Source organism: Lissotriton helveticus, chromosome 7 (assembly GCF_964261635.1).
Source record: "Lissotriton helveticus chromosome 7, aLisHel1.1, whole genome shotgun sequence".
Taxonomy (NCBI): Eukaryota; Metazoa; Chordata; class Amphibia; order Caudata; family Salamandridae; genus Lissotriton; species Lissotriton helveticus.
The window spans coordinates 64,785,433-64,805,377 of record NC_136068.1 but is presented as its reverse complement, the minus strand read 5'-3'; the positions used below and the strand labels follow the sequence as shown (position 1 = coordinate 64,805,377).

Below are 19,945 nucleotides of genomic sequence, written 5' to 3'. Positions count from 1 at the left end.
CCACACCGACATGCCTGCTTAAGAGAGAGCTCACCACTCCTCCCCCTGCTCTTCTTGTGACAGCCAGGGCCGGACTGGCCGTAGCGGGCACCGGGGTTTTGGGCCCCTGGGGACCGTTTTTGTTACAAGGCCATTTTTGCTGCAAAATCGGCCCTGTAACAAAATTGGCCGAAAACCTGCCCGGCAAAAAGCTCAGCCGCACCCCCAACCCCGGGAGGGGAGTGGCCGACCGAGCACTTTGTCAGGGCTGGTTTTTGTTCCCAGTCCGGCCCTGCTGACAGCCCGGCCCCACCCACCCCAAACCAGTTGAGCTATAGCAGAAAAACACAACTATAATAACAATGCGTTATTATCATTTTATTTTCCCCTTTTTGACCTGCTTACAGAGGAGTGGGGCGATGCTCCGCCCCCTTAGCGGAGTATCCACCCCAGTGATTTATGTCAGGGAGACTGCACCTCTACCAAGCTCCTCGGTGAGGAGTCGACCATCTAATGGGGCAAACTCAGGGGTGTCATCTCCTGGCAGTCCTTCGGCCCGCCAGGCATCCCGGAGCTGCACATACTTCCAGAATTTATTATTGTGTATCTCGTATTCATGCTGCAGCTCTGAGAATGATTTTATGACAAATTACTCAACAGGTCCCCTACCTAGGAGGTCCCGATTAGATCCCAGGTCCCAAATCCCTTTAGTTTCTGTGGTTCAGGGAGCCAATGTATCTCCCATAAAGGTGACTCCTGAGTAAATCTGCTGTGCCGACCAAAACACTTTATTGCCCTTCCTCAGGCCGCTAGACCTGCTTGCATGGCAGGGAGGAGGCCTTGTGCTCCCCTGCCTCCATAAAGGTAGCGGAGGCATAGTTTTATTCCCATTGTGTTTGTTCCAACCTGAACGTAGAGTGGTCTTGTGGCTTAAAGATCCAGTCAATATTAATTAGATGGGCTGCCCAGTAATAGGCCTCTGAGGGGCATATGTAGGTATCCGTTTGCGAATCGCAAACGGCATTTTGCTATGTAGGTGCATATTAGCTAAATAAGAAATCGCAAAAATTGCGATTCCTTATTTTGCTCAAGCATTTAAGGAATCGCAATTTTGCGATTCCTTAAATGCTATGTAGGAGTCAATTTAAAATGTGATTCAGGCTTCAGGAATCGCAAAATACCATCTACTTGGAGTAGGTGGTATTTTTTTAAAATTCAAAATGCATGTGGAATTGCGATTCTCAAATTGCGATTTTCTCATAGAAAATCGCAATTTGAGAATGTATCCCCCTTCATTCCTATGGGCCTCTTGGCCTATAGGAATGAATGGGACACTCATTCCTTAATTGCGATTCGCAATTTGCCAATCGCAATTAAGGAATATTAGGTAATCGCAAAATAATTGTGAATTATTACCTACATTTCATTTTGCGATTCTCAAATAGTGATTCCTTAAAAATCGCTATTTCAGAATTGCAAAATGGAGATTACCTACATATGCCCCTCAATCGGGAGGGGCAAATCCCCGGTTGTAGGGGTTACACTGAAGCATTTTTAGGGCTATTATAGGGTGTTTCTTGCCCATAGGAAAGTGTGCAAATCGCCCTCTAATCCAGCATACACCTCCGTTGCGACCCTATAAAACGAGTTTTGTAGCACATATAACAATTTCAGGATTAATATTATTTTAAATAAGGCTGTGCGACCCATTAATGTGCTAAGGAGGCTCCTCTACTTCCTCCGCAGGCCCTGGCAACCCACCCCAGATTACTTGTGAAACAGAGTACCTGTTTCAATGTTATAAAAATACCCAGGTATTGGAAGCCAGCCACCGCGCGCTGTAGTTGATGGGGGAGCAGTATTCTGTCCATCTCACCTCTTGGGAGATAGAGCACCGACTTGCTCAAGTTAGTCTTATAGCCGGAGTAACTGCCCTACTTCTCAAAGAGTTGGAAGAGCAATGGGAAGGACTGGAATGGCTTTGTGAGATAGTGAAGGATATCATCCACATAGAGCGAGATTTTTTTCCTCGACCACCTCCAGTTCTGTAAGGTCAACGCTGCAAATCTCCAGGATGGCTTCCACCATGCAGGCCAAATATTCAATGGAAAGGGCAAACAGGAGGGGGGAGAAGGGGCATCCCTGGCATGTACTCCTTCCAATGGGGTACTCTGAGGATAGCACCCCACTGACCCTGACAGCCACCACTGGGTCGTGATACAGGAGACCTACCCGTTTACGAAACTTGGGACTGAATCCAAAGCGCACCAGAGTTTGCTCCAGACGCCTTCTCGATTTCTAATGCTAAAAGGACATGAAATGAAATGAAATGGAAATGATGAAATGATTACGCACTTGTATAGCGCACGACTACCCGTAGGCATCTCGGCGCTTGTACAAATACCGCCGAGAAACCCTTCCTGGCCTTTCCCTGTGAGAAGCCCACTCGTGGGCACCCCCAAGGTGAAGTCAGGCATCCTCAGCATTGTTGGGGCCGTTGTAGAGATTAAGCAAGCTATTGCCCAGAGGTGCAGAGTGGGACTCATGATTAGAATAGGCACCGAGGCGAGAATTATCAGGTCCGAGGAAATTGAGCCCGAGACCCGCCGAGGCGGGAATTGAACCCTGGTCCCGGCCAGACTACTGCATCAGGGTCTGCCGCTCTAACCATTGAGCCACACTTCTCTACAAGACATGAGTCTTCGACCGGGTCCTGGCCTCATTCATTCAGTTGTGTGCTCTCCATAGGTTATACCAAGTTGATCTCCCTGGCATAAAAGCAAACTGGTCTTTATGAATCAAGGGGGTAATCACATGCAGGAGCCTGGAGGAAAGTATGGTGGCCAGCATCTTCACTTCGACATTAAAGAGGGAGATGGGACGGTATGACTCACATTTATCTCTGGGTTTACTCTCTTTATGGATCACCACTAAGAATGCCAGTCGGCGGTCCAGAGGAAGAGTGTCCTGCTTTCCTGCCTCTCGGAGCATGCCTAGGATGTGAATGTGAGTTCCTAGCAGGAAGTCCATTGGGCCTTGGGGTCTTATTGTGATTGACCTCAGCCGTAGCGACTTTTACTCGCTCCAAAGTAATGTCAGTGTCTAGCATTTGGCGCACACCACCGTCCAGTATTGGGACAGCAATCAATGCTAAGAATTGGATGAAGTGCGTAATGTCGTGGAGCGGCCATGCTCTGAGGATATCTTCATGATAACGAGTAAAGGCTCATCAATGGCATGTTCTGTGTTGTAGTTGTCCCCTTTTGGCCCCACCATCTGATGCTTCCACCGGGCCTTCCTACTTTGTAAATTGATACTTGTATAGCGCACTACTCACCAGCAAGGGTCTCAAGGCGCTTGTACGAATACCGCTGTGGAACCCATCCTGGCTTTCCCTGTGAGGTGTCCACTCCTAGGCACCCCCAAGGTGGAGGCCAGGCATCCTTAGCGTTGTGGGGGCCGTTGTGGAGATTAAGCAAGCTATTGCCCAGAGTTGTAGAGTGGGACTCCGTGATTGGAATAGGCACCGAGGCGAGAATTATCAGGTCCGTGGAATTTTGAGCCCAAGACCCGCCGAGGCGGGGAATTGAACCCTGGTCCCGGGCTAGACCTCTGCATCAGGGTCTGCTGCTCTAACCATTGAGCCACACTTCTCCACATTGCCATGCTGGAAGCTTCCCGTCTTTATCCCCGGTCTCGTATAATCTATGGAGGGTGGCGAGCATATGTTTCTTACCCCCAGATGCATCAAAGTAATGTTTTGCGAGTCCTTAATAGCGAATTTTAAGGATTCGCTATTAAAGACTCGCAAAACGGGATGCATGTAGGAATTGCAATTTTTTTTGCGATTCCCACTGATTCCTTATTTACGATTCGCAATTAGCGAATCGCAAAAGTGCCGCAATTTCAAGGGTGCCAGGGTGTCCAAAGGACACCCTGTTGCACCCCTGAAATGGCAATGTTCACTGGTGTTGCGCACACACATGTCCCAAGGACATGTGTGTGTGTAATATACCACTTAGAAAAATGAGTTTTAGCTATTCACCACGATCATTGACTTGGCGGTAAATAGCGACCCCAGATTGCCAATTCGCAATCTTGGAATGGTTCATGCATTGCATTTAAGGAATCGCAAATTGCGATTCCTTAAATGCAATCGCAATTTGAGAACTCGCAATTATTTGCGAATTCTTAAATTGCGAGTGCATGAACTCTTGATGCATCTCAAATGCCATTTTTGCGGGCGCAAATGGACGAATTTTGCGATTCGCACCGTTTGCGCTCGCAAAAATGCTTGATGCATCTACCTGCAAGCTCCTTTAAGCTCCGGGACACAGTATTCCTCTCTCAGGTGTTCTTATTGACGGAGCTTGGGGGGCCTGGGTTTGGGCCCAGGGCCTCCTCTAGAGCCAAAAGCCTACTCTCTAGATGCTCAAGAGATCCATATTCACTTTGGTTTTTCTGGTCAACTAGGTTTTGTAAAGAGCCTCGGAAGCCTGCACCACATATATTACTCCTCTAAATACTCGGAGCAGTATGCAAGGGAGATTTGTGGGGAAGTTTACAAAGTTTAAAAAGTAAAACTGTGAAGTTGCGAGTTGCTTACATCCACAACCCTTCTTATGACGTTGTATTTCTACAGGAGGAAGGCTCTCACATGCAGCCATGGTTCAGTTCACTCTCCCTGCTGTCACACTCATTGTCTCCATGTCTTTTCTTCCCCCCTGCATGGCATGGTCGCAGATGAAGATGGAGGGACCCACCGGCGAACCAACAGTGCACTCCACAATCTACTTGGAAATTAAGTATGGTGGGACCAGTATCAACAAAAAGTACACAACAGACAACCTGGGCAGGGTCTCCTTCACGCTTGAGACCTCCCTCTGGAATGACACACCGGTAGAACTGTGGGTAAGAAGCATCTCTCTCTTACCTCCCACTTCCTTCCTCTCAGTGCTGTTCTCGCCTCCATCTCACTCCGCCCACTGTCTCTCACACTCACCCCCCCCCTTTCTTGCTTTCTCTCTAGTTAAATATGGTTTATTGAAATTGTTGCAAAAACAATGAATGACATGGAGCAAGATTAGATGGGAAAAACAATTAGGTACACATACAATTCAATAGTAGAGACAATAAACAAATTAAAATCCATAGTACATCATACAAAGTTGATTTAAAATTCTATTTGGAGGAACAAAGTGATATGAAAACAACTATTGAGTTGCAAGTGGCTTTTATGGCAGTGTGCCCCTTGCCTTTGCACTCTACTAAGAAACCAGGGTGCTATTTACAAGTGGATAGCGACACCTGAACGTCACTTTGAGAAATGCTCTGGTGGCGATATTCCCTACTCCATATTTACAAAAGGCGGTAAAGCCGATTTCTGTGCCTTAACGCCGCCTTGTAAGTAAGGCCCCTTTGCATGCATCACTTGGCGCGAAACGGGCGTGCACTGGATGTTGCTGTGGGCATTCCACTGCGCCATACATTGCTTTTGACATTGTCACAGATTTCTAAGGATGTGTACATCCGAGGCAGGGTCAAAAACAAACGCCATGCATTAGATTGGCAAAACAAGGAGAAAGGCTTTGATTTCTCCTCGTTTTTGCTTTTTCTGTGTGTGTTGCATTCTGCAGCACACACAGAAAGAGCAGAATGCAATTACTGTTTATGTGCAGGATAGTGTCCCTTCCTACACATTAACAATCATTAAATGTAAATGTAAATGTACATGGATTTGTATAGCGCAAATCACCACTGGTTTCTAAGCGCTTGCTTAGGGAACCCGTCCTGGTATTCCCCTGTGAGATAACCCCAGCAGGCTATCCGCAAGGTGAAAGCCAGGCATCCCGCCGCGAGGGGCCGTTGTGGAGATTAAGCAAGCTATTGCCCAGAGTCGCAGAGTGAGACCCCGTGAGTCGAGTAGGCACCGGAGCGAGAATTGTCGAGTCCATGGACATTTTAGGACTCAAGACCCCGCCGAGCCGGGAATTGAACCCTGGTCCCTGGCTGACCTCTGCTTCCAGGTCTGCCTCCTCTAACCAGTAAATACTGAAGATTTGCACCTTGCATTCTGCAGCACCCATTGAAGTAACAAATCACCAGGGTGCACTATGGTGCAAGGGTGCCTGCTTTGGCCCTAGGCAGCTAAATTTTGCGCCAGCGCTAGGGAAAACACAGGGGTGTGCCGTATTCTTGTGAATACGGCAAATCCCTTCATTTTTTAAAATGTCAGAGCGCGCGACTGCCAAATCTGGCGCAGCTCCGCGCTCCGACATGTTCCCGTAAATATGCCCCATGGCTTCTTTAAACATTGCAGTGGCTATTATGTGCTAAGGAACGTATTATTCTAGCCTCTTTTACTAACCAAATGCCCCTCACTTTCAGTACCTTAACCTCACTTTGAGAGGGTTATAATAACGTGCATTGGCAGGACCATATATTTCCCTTTTTGTATATCTCAGGTATTAAGAGGCATGTACTGTGTGGGCACACACACACAACGAGCGTGAACACGGAAGTCACCGTCAGCCACCCTTTGTTACCTAGTGGTCCCCGTGCCCCATATCAACAGACGTCAATACACACAGACGAAAAGTCATACAAAACCTGTGTGGAGTGAGTCAGGGAGGAACAGGGCGATGTGCAGAAGAGGAGCACAGGGTGAGGTGCAGAAGAGGAGCACAGCGTGAGGTGCAGAAGAGGAGCACAGGGTGAGGTGCAGAAGAGGAGCTCAGGGTGAGGGTGAGGTGCAGAAGAGGAGCTCAGGGTGATGTGCAGAAGAGGAGCACAGGGTGAGGTGCAGAAGAGGAGCACAGGGCGAGGTGCAGAAGAGGAGCACAAGGTGAGGTGCAGAAGAGGAGCACAGCGTGAGGTGCAGAAGAGGAGCACAGGGTGAGGTGCAGAAGAGGAGCTCAGGGTGAGGGTGAGGTGCAGAAGAGGAGCTCAGGGTGATGTGCAGAAGAGGAGCACAGGGTGAGGTGCAGAAGAGGAGCACAGGGTGAGGTGCAGAAGAGGAGCAAAGGGTGAGGTGCAGAAGAGGAGCACCAGGCGAGGTGCAGAAGAGGAGCACAGGGTGAGGTGCAGAAGAGGAGCACAGCGTGAGGTGCAGAAGAGGAGCACAGGGTGAGGTGCAGAAGAGGAGCTCAGGGCTGAGGGTGAGGTGCAGAAGAGGAGCTCAGGGTGATGTGCAGAAGAGGAGCACAGGGTGAGGTGCAGAAGAGGAGCACAGGGTGAGGTGCAGAAGAGGAGCAAAGGGCGAGGTGCAGAAGAGGAGCACAGGGTGAGGTGCAGAAGAGGAGCACAGGGTGAGGTGCAGAAGAGGAGCACAGGGTGAGGTGCAGAAGAGGAGCACAGGGTGAGGTGCAGAAGAGAAGCACAGGGTGAGGTGCAGAAGAGGAGCACAGCGTGAGGTGCAGAAGAGGAGCACCAGGCGAGGTGCAGAAGAGGAGCACAGGGCGATGTGCAGAAGAGGAGCATAGGGTGAGGTGCAGAAGAGGAGCACAGGGCGAGGTGCAGAAGAGGAGCACATGGTGAGGTGCAGAAGAGGAGCACCAGGCGAGGTGCAGAAGAGGAGCACAGGGTGAGGTGCAGAAGAGGAGCACAGGGCGAGGTGCAGAAGAGGAGCACAGGGCGAGGTGCAGAAGAGGAGCACATGGTGAGGTGCAGAAGAGGAGCACAGGGCGAGGTGCAGAAGAGGAGCACAGGTCGAGGTGCAGAAGAGGAGCACCAGGCGAGGTGCAGAAGAGGAGCACAGGGTGAGGTGCAGAAGAGGAGCAAAGGGTGAGGTGCAGAAGAGGAGCTCAGGGCGATGTGCAGAAGAGGAGCACAGGGTGAGGTGCAGAAGAGGAGCACAGGGCGATGTGCAGAAGAGGAGCACAGGGTGTGGTGCAGAAGAGGAGCACAGGGTGATGTGCAGAAGAGGAGCACAGGGTGAGGTGCAGAAGAGGAGCAAAGGGTGAGGTGCAGTAGAGGAGCTCAGGGTGATGTGCAGAAGAGAAGCACAGGGTGAGGTGCAGAAGAGGAGCACAGGGCGATGTGCAGAAGGGGAGCACAGGGTGTGGTGCAGGAGAGGAGCACAGCGTGAGGTGCAGAAGAGGAGCACAGGGCGATGTGCAGAAGAGGAGCAAAGGGTGAGGTGCAGAAGAGGAGCACAGGGTGAGGTGCAGAAGAGGAGCTCAGGCTGAGGTGCAGAAGAGGAGCAAAGGGTGATGTGCAGAAGAGGAGCACAGGGTGAGGTGCAGAAGAGGAGCTCAGGGCGATGTGCAGAAGAGGAGCACAGGGCGATGTGCAGAAGAGGAGCACAGGGCGATGTGCAGAAGAGGAGCACAGGGTGAGGTGCAGAAGAGGAGCTCAGGGCGATGTGCAGAAGAGGAGCACAGGGTGAGGTGCAGAAGAGGAGCTCAGGGCGATGTGCAGAAGAGGAGCACAGGGTGAGGTGCACAAGAGGAGCACAGGGTGAGGTGCAGAAGAGGAGCAAAGGGTGAGGTGCAGAAGAGGAGCACCAGGCGAGGTGCAGAAGAGGAGCACAGGGTGAGGTGCAGAAGAGGAGCACAGGGTGAGGTGCAGAAGAGGAGCACAGGGTGAGGTGCAGAAGAGAAGCACAGGGTGAGGTGCAGAAGAGGAGCACAGCGTGAGGTGCAGAAGAGGAGCACCAGGCGAGGTGCAGAAGAGGAGCACAGGGTGAGGTGCAGAAGAGGAGCTCAGGCTGAGGTGCAGAAGAGGAGCAAAGGGTGAGGTGCAGAAGAGGAGCACAGGGCGATGTGCAGAAGAGGAGCAAAGGGTGAGGTGCAGGAGAGGAGCAAAGGATGAGGTGCAGAATAGAAGCTCAGGGCGATGTGCAGAAGAGGAGCTCAGGGTGATGTGCAGAAGAGATGCACAGGGTGAGGTGCAGAAGAGGAGCTCAGGGCGATGTGCAGAAGAGGAGCACAGGGAGAGGTGCAGAAGAGGAGCTCAGGGCGATGTGCAGAAGAGGAGCACAGGGCGATGTGCAGAAGAGGAGCACAGGGTGAGATGCAGAAGAGGAGCACAGGGCGAGGTGCAGAAGAGGAGCACAGGGTGAGGTGCAGAAGAGAAGCACAGGGTGAGGTGCAGAAGAGGAGCACAGCGTGAGGTGCAGAAGAGGAGCACCAGGCGAGGTGCAGAAGAGGAGCACAAGGTGAGGTGCAGAAGAGGAGCACAGGGCGATGTGCAGAAGAGGAGCACAGGGTGAGATGCAGAAGAGGAGCACAGGGCGAGGTGCAGAAGAGGAGCACAGGGTGAGGTGCAGAAGAGGAGCACAGGGCGAGGTGCAGAAGAGGAGCACAAGGTGAGGTGCAGAAGAGGAGCACAGGGCGATGTGCAGAAGAGGAGCACAGGGTGAGGTGCAGAAGAGGAGCACAGGGCGAGGTGCAGAAGAGGAGCACAAGGTGAGGTGCAGAAGAGGAGCACAGGGCGATGTGCAGAAGAGGAGCACAGGGTGAGGTGCAGAAGAGGAGCACAGCGTGAGGTGCAGAAGAGGAGCACCAGGCGATGTGCAGAAGAGGAGCACAGGGTGAGGTGCAGAAGAGGAGCACAGGGCGAGGTGCAGAAGAGGAGCACAAGGCGAGGTGCAGAAGAGGAGCACAGGGCGATGTGCAGAAGAGGAGCATAGGGTGAGGTGCAGAAGAGGAGCACAGGGCGAGGTGCAGAAGAGGAGCACATGGTGAGGTGCAGAAGAGGAGCACCAGGTGAGGTGCAGAAGAGGAGCACAGGGTGAGGTGCAGAAGAGGAGCAAAGGGTGAGGTGCAGAAGAGGAGCTCAGGGCGATGTGCAGAAGAGGAGCACAGGGTGTGGTGCAGAAGAGGAGCACAGGGTGAGGTGCAGAAGAGGAGCTCAGGGCGATGTGCAGAAGAGGAGCACAGGGTATGGTGCAGAAGAGGAGCACAGGGTGAGGTGCAGAAGAGGAGCACAGGGTGAGGTGCAGAAGAGGAGCAAAGGGTGAGGTGCAGAAGAGGAGCTCAGGGTGATGTGCAGAAGAGAAGCACAGGGTGAGGTGCAGAAGAGGAGCACAAGGTGAGGTGCAGAAGAGGAGCACAGGGTGTGGTGCAGGAGAGGAGCACAGCGTGAGGTGCAGAAGAGGAGCACAGGGCGATGTGCAGAAGAGGAGCAAAGGGTGAGTTGCAGAAGAGGAGCACAGGGCGATGTGCAGAAGAGGAGCAAAGGGTGAGGTGCAGAAGAGGAGCTCAGGGTGATGTGCAGAAGAGGAGCTCAGGGCGATGTGCTGAAGAGGAGCACAGGGCGATGTGCAGAAGAGGAGCACAGGGTGAGGTGCAGAAGAGGAGCACAGGGCGATGTGCAGAAGAGGAGCACAGGGTGAGATGCAGAAGAGGAGCACAGGGCGAGGTGCAGAAGAGGAGCACAGGGTGAGGTGCAGAAGAGAAGCACAGGGTGAGGTGCAGAAGAGGAGCACAGGGCGAGGTGCAGAAGAGGAGCACAGGGTGAGGTGCAGAAGAGGAGCACAGCGTGAGGTGCAGAAGAGGAGCACCAGGCGAGGTGCAGAAGAGGAGCACAGGGCGAGGTGCAGAAGAGGAGCACAGGGTGAGGTGCAGAAGAGGAGCACAGGGCGAGGTGCAGAAGAGGAGCACAGGGCGAGGTGCAGAAGAGGAGCACAGGGTGAGGTGCAGAAGAGGAGCACAGGGTGAGATGCAGAAGAGGAGCACAGGGTGAGGTGCAGAAGAGGAGCACAGGGCGATGTGCAGAAGAGGAGCACAGGGTGAGATGCAGAAGAGAAGCACAGGGTGAGGTGCAGAAGAGGAGCACAGCGTGAGGTGCAGAAGAGGAGCACCAGGCGAGGTGCAGAAGAGGAGCACAGGGTGAGGTGCAGAAGAGGAGCATAGGGCGATGTGCAGAAGAGGAGCACAGGGTGAGATGCAGAAGAGGAGCACAGGGCGAGGTGCAGAAGAGGAGCACAGGGCGAGGTGCAGAAGAGGAGCACAAGGTGAGGTGCAGAAGAGGAGCACAGGGCGATGTGCAGAAGAGGAGCACAGGGTGAGGTGCAGAAGAGGAGCACAGGGCGAGGTGCAGAAGAGGAGCACAAGGTGAGGTGCAGAAGAGGAGCACAGGGCGATGTGCAGAAGAGGAGCACAGGGTGAGGTGCAGAAGAGGAGCACAGCGTGAGGTGCAGAAGAGGAGCACCAGGCGATGTGCAGAAGAGGAGCACAGGGTGAGGTGCAAAAGAGGAGCACAGGGCGAGGTGCAGAAGAGGAGCACAAGGTGAGGTGCAGAAGAGGAGCACAGGGCGATGTGCAGAAGAGGAGCATAGGGTGAGGTGCAGAAGAGGAGCACAGGGCGAGGTGCAGAAGAGGAGCACATGGTGAGGTGCAGAAGAGGAGCACCAGGCGAGGTGCAGAAGAGGAGCACAGGGTGAGGTGCAGAAGAGGAGCAACGGGTGAGGTGCAGAAGAGGAGCACCAGGCGAGGTGCAGAAGAGGAGCACAGGGTGAGGGGCAGAAGAGGAGCACAGGGTGAGGTGCAGAAGAGGAGCACCAGGCGAGGTGCAGAAGAGGAGCACAGGGTGAGGTGCAGAAGAGGAGCAAAGGGTGAGGTGCAGAAGAGGAGCACCAGGCGAGGTGCAGAAGAGGAGCACAGGGTGAGGGGCAGAAGAGGAGCACAGGGTGAGGTGCAGAAGAGGAGCAAAGGGTGAGGTGCAGAAGAGGAGCACCAGGCGAGGTGCAGAAGAGGAGCACAGGGTGAGGGGCAGAAGAGGACAACAGGGTGAGGGGCAGAAGAGGAGCACAGGGTGAGGTACAGAAGCGGAGCTCAGGGTGATGTGCAGAAGAGAAGCACAGGGTGAGGTGCAGAAGAGGAGCACAGCTTGAGGTGCAGAAGAGGAGCACCAGGCGAGGTGCAGAAGAGGAGCACAGGGTGAGGTGCAGAAGAGGAGCACAGGGCGATGTGCAGAAGAGGAGCACAGGGTGAGATGCAGAAGAGGAGCACAGGGCGAGGTGCAGAAGAGGAGCACAGGGTGAGGTGCAGAAGAGGAGCACAGGGCGAGGTGCAGAAGAGGAGCACAAGGTGAGGTGCAGAAGAGGAGCACAGGGCGATGTGCAGAAGAGGAGCACAGGGTGAGGTGCAGAAGAGGAGCACAGGGCGAGGTGAAGAAGAGGAGCACAAGGTGAAGTGCAGAAGAGGAGCACAGGGCGATGTGCAGAAGAGGAGCACAGGGTGAGGTGCAGAAGAGGAGCACAGCGTGAGGTGCAGAAGAGGAGCACCAGGCGATGTGCAGAAGAGGAGCACAGGGTGAGGTGCAGAAGAGGAGCACAGGGCGAGGTGCAGAAGAGGAGCACAAGGTGAGGTGCAGAAGAGGAGCACAGGGCGATGTGCAGAAGAGGAGCATAGGGTGAGGTGCAGAAGAGGAGCACAGGGCGAGGTGCAGAAGAGGAGCACATGGTGAGGTGCAGAAGAGGAGCCCCAGGCGAGGTGCAGAAGAGGAGCACAGGGTGAGGTGCAGAAGAGGAGCACCAGGCGAGGTGCAGAAGAGGAGCAAAGGTTGAGGTGCAGAAGAGGAGCACAGGGTGAGGTGCAGAAGAGGAGCACAGGGTGAGGTGCAGAAGAGGAGCACCAGGCGAGGTGCAGAAGAGAAGCACAGGGTGAGGTGCAGAAGAGGAGCACAGGGTGAGGTGCAGAAGAGGAGCACAGCGTGAGGTGCCAGAAGAGGAGCACATGGTGAGGTGCAGAAGAGGAGCACCAGGCGAGGTGCAGAAGAGGAGCACAGGGTGAGGTGCAGAAGAGGAGCACAGGGCGAGGTGCAGAAGAGGAGCACAGGGCGAGGTGCAGAAGAGGAGCACAGGGTGAGGTGCAGAAGAGGAGCACAGGGTAAGGTGCAGAAGAGGAGCATAGGGTGAGGTGCAGAAGAGGAGCACAGGGTGAGGTGCAGAAGAGGAGCACAGGGCGAGGTGCAGAAGAGGAGCACAGGGTGAGGTGCAGAAGAGAAGCACAGGGTGAGGTGCAGAAGAGGAGCACAGCGTGAGGTGCAGAAGAGGAGCACCAGGCGAGGTGCAGAAGAGGAGCACAGGGTGAGGTGCAGAAGAGGAGCACAGGGTGAGGTGCAGAAGAGAAGCAAAGGGTGAAGTGCAGAAGAGGAGCAAAGGGTGAGGTGCAGAAGAGGAGCACCAGGTGAGGTGCAGAAGAGGAGCACAGGGTGAGGTGCAGAAGAGGAGCACAGGGTGAGGTGCAGAAGAGGAGCACAGGGTGAGGTGCAGAAGAGGAGCACCAGGCGAGGTGCAGAAGGGAAGCACAGGGTGAGGTGCAGAAGAAAAGCACAGGGTGAGGTGCAGAAGAGGAGCACAGCGTGAGGTGCAGAAGAGGAGCACAGGGTGAGGTGCAGAAGAGGAGCTCAGGGCGAGGTGCAGAAGAGGAGCACAGGGTGAGGTGCAGAAGAGGAGCTCAGGGCGATGTGCAGAAGAGGAGCACAGGGCGATGTGCAGAAGAGGAGCACAGGGTGAGATGCAGAAGAGGAGCACAGGGTGAGGTGCAGAAGAGGAGCACAGGGTGAGGTGCAGAAGAGAAGCACAGGGTGAGGTGCAGAAGAGGAGCACAGCGTGAGGTGCAGAAGAGGAGCACCAGGCGAGGTGCAGAAGAGGAGCACAGGGTGAGGTGCAGAAGAGGAGCACAGGGCGATGTGCAGAAGAGGAGCACAGGGTGAGATGCAGAAGAGGAGCACAGGGCGAGGTGCAGAAGAGGAGCACAGGGTGAGGTGCAGAAGAGGAGCACGGGGCGAGGTGCAGAAGAGGAGCACAAGGTGAGGTGCAGAAGAGGAGCACAGGGCGATGTGCAGAAGAGGAGCACAGGGTGAGGTGCAGAAGAGGAGCACAGGGCGAGGTGCAGAAGAGGAGCACAAGGTGAGGTGCAGAAGAGGAGCACAGGGCGATGTGCAGAAGAGGAGCACAGGGTGAGGTGCAGAAGAGGAGCACAGCGTGAGGTGCAGAAGAGGAGCACCAGGCGATGTGCAGAAGAGGAGCACAGGGTGAGGTGCAGAAGAGGAGCACAGGGCGAGGTGCAGAAGAGGAGCACAAGGTGAGGTGCAGAAGAGGAGCACAGGGCGATGTGCAGAAGAGGAGCATAGGGTGAGGTGCAGAAGAGGAGCACAGGGCGAGGTGCAGAAGAGGAGCACATGGTGAGGTGCAGAAGAGGAGCACCAGGCGAGGTGCAGAAGAGGAGCACAGGGTGAGGTGCAGAAGAGGAGCAAAGGGTGAGGTGCAGAAGAGGAGCTCAGGGCGATGTGCAGAAGAGGAGCACATGGTGTGGTGCAGAAGAGGAGCACAGGGTGATGTGCAGAAGAGGAGCACAGGGTGAGGTGCAGAAGAGGAGCAAAGGGTGAGGTGCAGAAGAGGAGCTCAGGGTGATGTGCAGAAGAGAAGCACAGGGTGAGGTGCAGAAGAGGAGCCCAGGGCGATGTGCAGAAGAGGAGCACAGGGTGTGGTGCAGGAGAGGAGCACAGCGTGAGGTGCAGAAGAGGAGCACAGGGCGATGTGCAGAAGAGGAGCAAAGGGTGAGTTGCAGAAGAGGAGCACAGGGCGATGTGCAGAAGAGGAGCAAAGGGTGAGGTGCAGAAGAGGAGCTCAGGGCGATGTGCAGAAGAGGAGCTCAGGGCGATGTGCTGAAGAGGAGCACAGGGCGATGTGCAGAAGAGGAGCACAGGGTGAGGTGCAGAAGAGGAGCACAGGGCGATGTGCAGAAGAGGAGCACAGGGTGAGATGCAGAAGAGGAGCACAGGGCGAGGTGCAGAAGAGGAGCACAGGGTGAGGTGCAGAAGAGAAGCACAGGGTGAGGTGCAGAAGAGGAGCACAGCGTGAGGTGCAGAAGAGGAGCACCAGGCGAGGTGCAGAAGAGGAGCACAGGGCGAGGTGCAGAAGAGGAGCACAGGGTGAGGTGCAGAAGAGGAGCACAGGGCGAGGTGCAGAAGAGGAGCACAGGGCGAGGTGCAGAAGAGGAGCACAGGGTGAGGTGCAGAAGAGGAGCACAGGGTGAGATGCAGAAGAGGAGCACAGGGTGAGGTGCAGAAGAGGAGCACAGGGCGATGTGCAGAAGAGGAGCACAGGGTGAGATGCAGAAGAGGAGCACAGGGCGAGGTGCAGAAGAGGAGCACAGGGTGAGGTGCAGAAGAGAAGCACAGGGTGAGGTGCAGAAGAGGAGCACAGCGTGAGGTGCAGAAGAGAAGCACCAGGCGAGGTGCAGAAGAGGAGCACAGGGTGAGGTGCAGAAGAGGAGCACAGGGCGATGTGCAGAAGAGGAGCACAGGGTGAGATGCAGAAGAGGAGCACAGGGCGAGGTGCAGAAGAGGAGCACAGGGCGAGGTGCAGAAGAGGAGCACAAGGTGAGGTGCAGAAGAGGAGCACAGGGCGATGTGCAGAAGAGGAGCACAGGGTGAGGTGCAGAAGAGGAGCACAGGGCGAGGTGCAGAAGAGGAGCACAAGGTGAGGTGCAGAAGAGGAGCACAGGGCGATGTGCAGAAGAGGAGCACAGGGTGAGGTGCAGAAGAGGAGCACAGCGTGAGGTGCAGAAGAGGAGCACCAGGCGATGTGCAGAAGAGGAGCACAGGGTGAGGTGCAGAAGAGGAGCACAGGGCGAGGTGCAGAAGAGGAGCACAAGGTGAGGTGCAGAAGAGGAGCACAGGGCGATGTGCAGAAGAGGAGCATAGGGTGAGGTGCAGAAGAGGAGCACAGGGCGAGGTGCAGAAGAGGAGCACATGGTGAGGTGCAGAAGAGGAGCACCAGGCGAGGTGCAGAAGAGGAGCACAGGGTGAGGTGCAGAAGAGGAGCAAAGGGTGAGGTGCAGAAGAGGAGCACCAGGCGAGGTGCAGAAGAGGAGCACAGGGTGAGGGGCAGAAGAGGAGCACAGGGTGAGGTGCAGAAGAGGAGCACCAGGCGAGGTGCAGAAGAGGAGCACAGGGTGAGGTGCAGAAGAGGAGCAAAGGGTGAGGTGCAGAAGAGGAGCACCAGGCGAGGTGCAGAAGAGGAGCACAGAGTGAGGGGCAGAAGAGGAGCACAGGGTGAGGTGCAGAAGAGGAGCAAAGGGTGAGGTGCAGAAGAGGAGCACCAGGCGAGGTGCAGAAGAGGAGCACAGGGTGAGGGGCAGAAGAGGAGCACAGGGTGAGGGGCAGAAGAGGAGCACAGGGTGAGGTACAGAAGCGGAGCTCAGGGTGATGTGCAGAAGAGAAGCACAGGGTGAGGTGCAGAAGAGGAGCACAGCGTGAGGTGCAGAAGAGGAGCACCAGGCGAGGTGCAGAAGAGGAGCACCAGGCGAGGTGCAGAAGAGGAGCACAGGGTGAGGTGCAGAAGAGGAGCACAGGGCGATGTGCAGAAGAGGAGCACAGGGTGAGATGCAGAAGAGGAGCACAGGGCGAGGTGCAGAAGAGGAGCACAGGGTGAGGTGCAGAAGAGGAGCACAGGGCGAGGTGCAGAAGAGGAGCACAAGGTGAGGTGCAGAAGAGGAGCACAGGGTGAGGTGCAGAAGAGGAGCACAGGGCGAGGTGCAGAAGAGGAGCACAAGGTGAGGTGCAGAAGAGGAGCACAGGGCGATGTGCAGAAGAGGAGCACAGGGTGAGGTGCAGAAGAGGAGCACAGCGTGAGGTGCAGAAGAGGAGCACAGGGTGAGGGGCAGAAGAGGAGCACAGGGTGAGGGGCAGAAGAGGAGCACAGGGTGAGGTGCAGAAGAGGAGCACAGGGTGAGGTGCAGAAGAGGAGCACAGGGCGAGGTGCAGAAGAGGAGCACACGGTGAGGTGCAGAAGAGGAGCACAGGGCGATGTGCAGAAGAGGAGCACAGGGTGAGGTGCAGAAGAGGAGCACAGCGTGAGGTGCAGAAGAGGAGCACAGGGTGAGGGGCAGAAGAGGAGCACAGGGTGAGGTGCAGAAGAGGAGCACAGGGCGAGGCGCAGAAGAGGAGCACAGGGTGAGGTGCAGAAGAGGAGCACAGGGTGAGGTGCAGAAGAGGAGCACAGGGTGAGGTGCAGAAGAGGAGCACAGGGTGAGGTGCAGAAGAGGAGCACAGGTTGAGGTGCAGAAGAGGAGCACAGCATGAGGTGCAGAAGAGGAGCACCAGGCGAGGTGCAGAAGAGGAGCACAGGGTGAGGTGCAGAAGAGGATCACAGGGCGAGGTGCAGAAGAGGAGCACAGGGTGAGGTGCAGAAGAGGAGCACAGGGTGAGGTGCAGAAGAGGAGCACAAGTTGAGGTGCAGAAGAGGAGCACAGGTTGAGGTGCAGAAGAGGAGCACAGGGTGAGGTGCAGAAGAGGAGCACAGGTTGAGGTGCAGAAGATGAGCACCAGGCGAGGTGCAGAAGAGGAGCACAGGGTGAGGTGCAGAAGGGGAGCACAGGGTGAGGTGCAGAAGAGGAGCTCAGGGCGAGGTGCAGAAGAGGAGCACAGGGTGAGGTGCAGAAGAGGAGCACAGGTCGAGGTGCAGAAGAGGAGCACCAGGCGATGTGCAGAAGAGGAGCACAGGGTGAGAGGCAGAAGAGGAGCACAGGGCGAGGTGCAGAAGAGGAGCACAGGGTGACTTGCATCAGGGAGTCACAGGGCCAGGTGCAGAAGAGGAGCTCAGGATGATGTGCAGAAGAGGAGCTCAGGGTGAGGTGCAGAAGAGGAGCACAGGGCGTTGTGCAGAAGAGGAGCTCAGGGCGATGTGCAGAAGAGAAGCACAGGGTGAGGTGCAGAAGAGGAGCACAGCGTGAGGTGCAGAAGAGGAGCACCAGGCGAGGTGCAGAAGAGAAGCACAGGGTGAGGTGCAGAAGAGGAGCACAGCGTGAGGTGCAGAGGAGGAGCACCAGGCAAGGTGCAGAAGAGGAGCACAGGGTGAGGTGCAGAAGAGGAGCACAGGGTGAGGTGCAGAAGAGGAGCACAGGGTGAGGTGCAGAAGAGGAGCACCAGGCGAGGTGCAGAAGAGGAGCACAGGGTGAGGTGCAGATGAGGAGCACAGGGCGAGGTGCAGAAGAGGAGCACAGGGTGAGGTGCAGAAGAGGAGCACAGGGTGAGGTGCAGAAGAGGAGCACAGGGTGAGGTGCAGAAGAGGAGCACAGGGTGAGGTGCAGAAGAGGAGCACAGGTTGAGGTGCAGAAGAGGAGCACAGCGTGAGGTGCAGAAGAGGAGCACCAGGCGAGGTGCAGAAGAGGAGCACAGGGTGAGGTGCAGAAGAGGAGCACAGGGCGAGGTGCAGAAGAGGAGCACAGGGTGAGGTGCAGAAGAGGAGCACAGGGTGAGGTGCAGAAGAGGAGCACAGGTTGAGGTGCAGAAGATGAGCACCAGGCGAGGTGCAGAAGAGGAGCACAGGGTGAGGTGCAGAAGGGGAGCACAGGGTGAGGTGCAGAAGAGGAGCTCAGGGCGAGGTGCAGAAGAGGAGCACAGGGTGAGGTGCAGAAGAGGAGCACAGGTCGAGGTGCAGAAGAGGAGCACCAGGCGATGTGCAGAAGAGGAGCACAGGGTGAGAGGCAGAAGAGGAGCACAGGGCGAGGTGCAGAAGAGGAGCACAGGGTGACTTGCATCAGGGAGTCACAGGGCCAGGTGCAGAAGAGGAGCACAGGTCGAGGTGCAGAAGAGGAGCACCAGGCGATGTGCAGAAGAGGAGCACAGGGTGAGAGGCAGAAGAGGAGCACAGGGCGAGGTGCAGAAGAGGAGCACAGGGTGACTTGCATCAGGGAGTCACAGGGCCAGGTGCAGAAGAGGAGCACAGGGCGAGGTGCAGAAGAGGAGCTCAGGGTGAGGTGCAGAAGAGGAGCACAGGGTGAGGTGCAGAAGAGAAGCACAGGGTGAGGTGCAGAAGAGGAGCTCAGGGCGATGTGCAGAAGAGAAGCACAGGGTGAGGTGCAGAAGAGGAGCTCAGGGCGATGTGCAGAAGAGAAGCACAGGGTGAGGTGCAGAAGAGGAGCACAGCGTGAGGTGCAGAAGAGGAGCACCAGGCGAGGTGCAGAAGAGAAGCACAGGGTGAGGTGCAGAAGAGGAGCACAGCGTGAGGTGCAGAGGAGGAGCACCAGGCAAGGTGCAGAAGAGGAGCACAGGGTGAGGTGCAGAAGAGGAGCACAGGGTGAGGTGCAGAAGAGGAGCACCAGGCGAGGTGCAGAAGAGGAGCACAGGGTGAGGTGCAGAAGAGGAGCACAGGGCGAGGTGCAGAAGAGGAGCACAGGGTGAGGTGCAGAAGAGGAGCACAGGGTGAGGTGCAGAAGAGGAGCACAGGGTGAGGTGCAGAAGAGGAGCACAGGGTGAGGTGCAGAAGAGGAGCACAGGTTGAGGTGCAGAAGAGGAGCACAGCGTGAGGTGCAGAAGAGGAGCACCAGGCGAGGTGCAGAAGAGGAGCACAGGGTGAGGTGCAGAAGAGGAGCACAGGGCGAGGTGCAGAAGAGGAGCACAGGGTGAGGTGCAGAAGAGGAGCACAGGGTGAGGTGCAGAAGAGGAGCACAAGTTGAGGTGCAGAAGAGGAGCACAGGTTGAGGTGCAGAAGAGGAGCACAGGGTGAGGTGCAGAAGAGGAGCACAGGTTGAGGTGCAGAAGAGGAGCACCAGGCGAGGTGCAGAAGAGGAGCACAGGGTGAGGTGCAGAAGGGGAGCACAGGGTGAGGTGCAGAAGAGGAGCTCAGGGCGAGGTGCAGAAGAGGAGCACAGGGTGAGGTGCAGAAGAGGAGCACAGGTCGAGGTGCAGAAGAGGAGCACCAGGCGATGTGCAGAAGAGGAGCACAGGGTGAGAGGCAGAAGAGGAGCACAGGGCGAGGTGCAGAAGAGGAGCACAGGGTGACTTGCATCAGGGAGTCACAGGGCCAGGTGCAGAAGAGGAGCTCAGGCTGAGGTGCAGAAGAGGAGCTCAGGGTGAGGTGCAGAAGAGAAGCACAGGGTGAGGTGCAGAAGAGGAGCACAGGGTGAGGTGCAGAAGAGGAGCACAGGGTGAGGTGCAGAAGAGGAGCACAGGTTGAGGTGCAGAAGAGGAGCACCAGGCGAGGTGCAGAAGAGGAGCACAGGGTGAGGTG

General features: G+C 55.9%; 1 protein-coding gene across 2 annotated transcripts in view; it reads left to right on the top strand.

The window, feature by feature from the left end:
• LOC144768066 (alpha-2-macroglobulin-like protein 1) overlaps positions 1 to 19,945 on the top strand; it is a 411,824-nt gene that overhangs the window by 149,717 nt on the left and 242,162 nt on the right. For both annotated transcript variants that reach the window (XM_078651439.1, XM_078651438.1), the window contains exon 11: positions 4,723 to 4,890. In XM_078651439.1, coding sequence (XP_078507565.1) covers positions 4,723 to 4,890 — 168 coding nt within the window. The remainder of the gene's footprint in view (positions 1 to 4,722; positions 4,891 to 19,945) is intronic.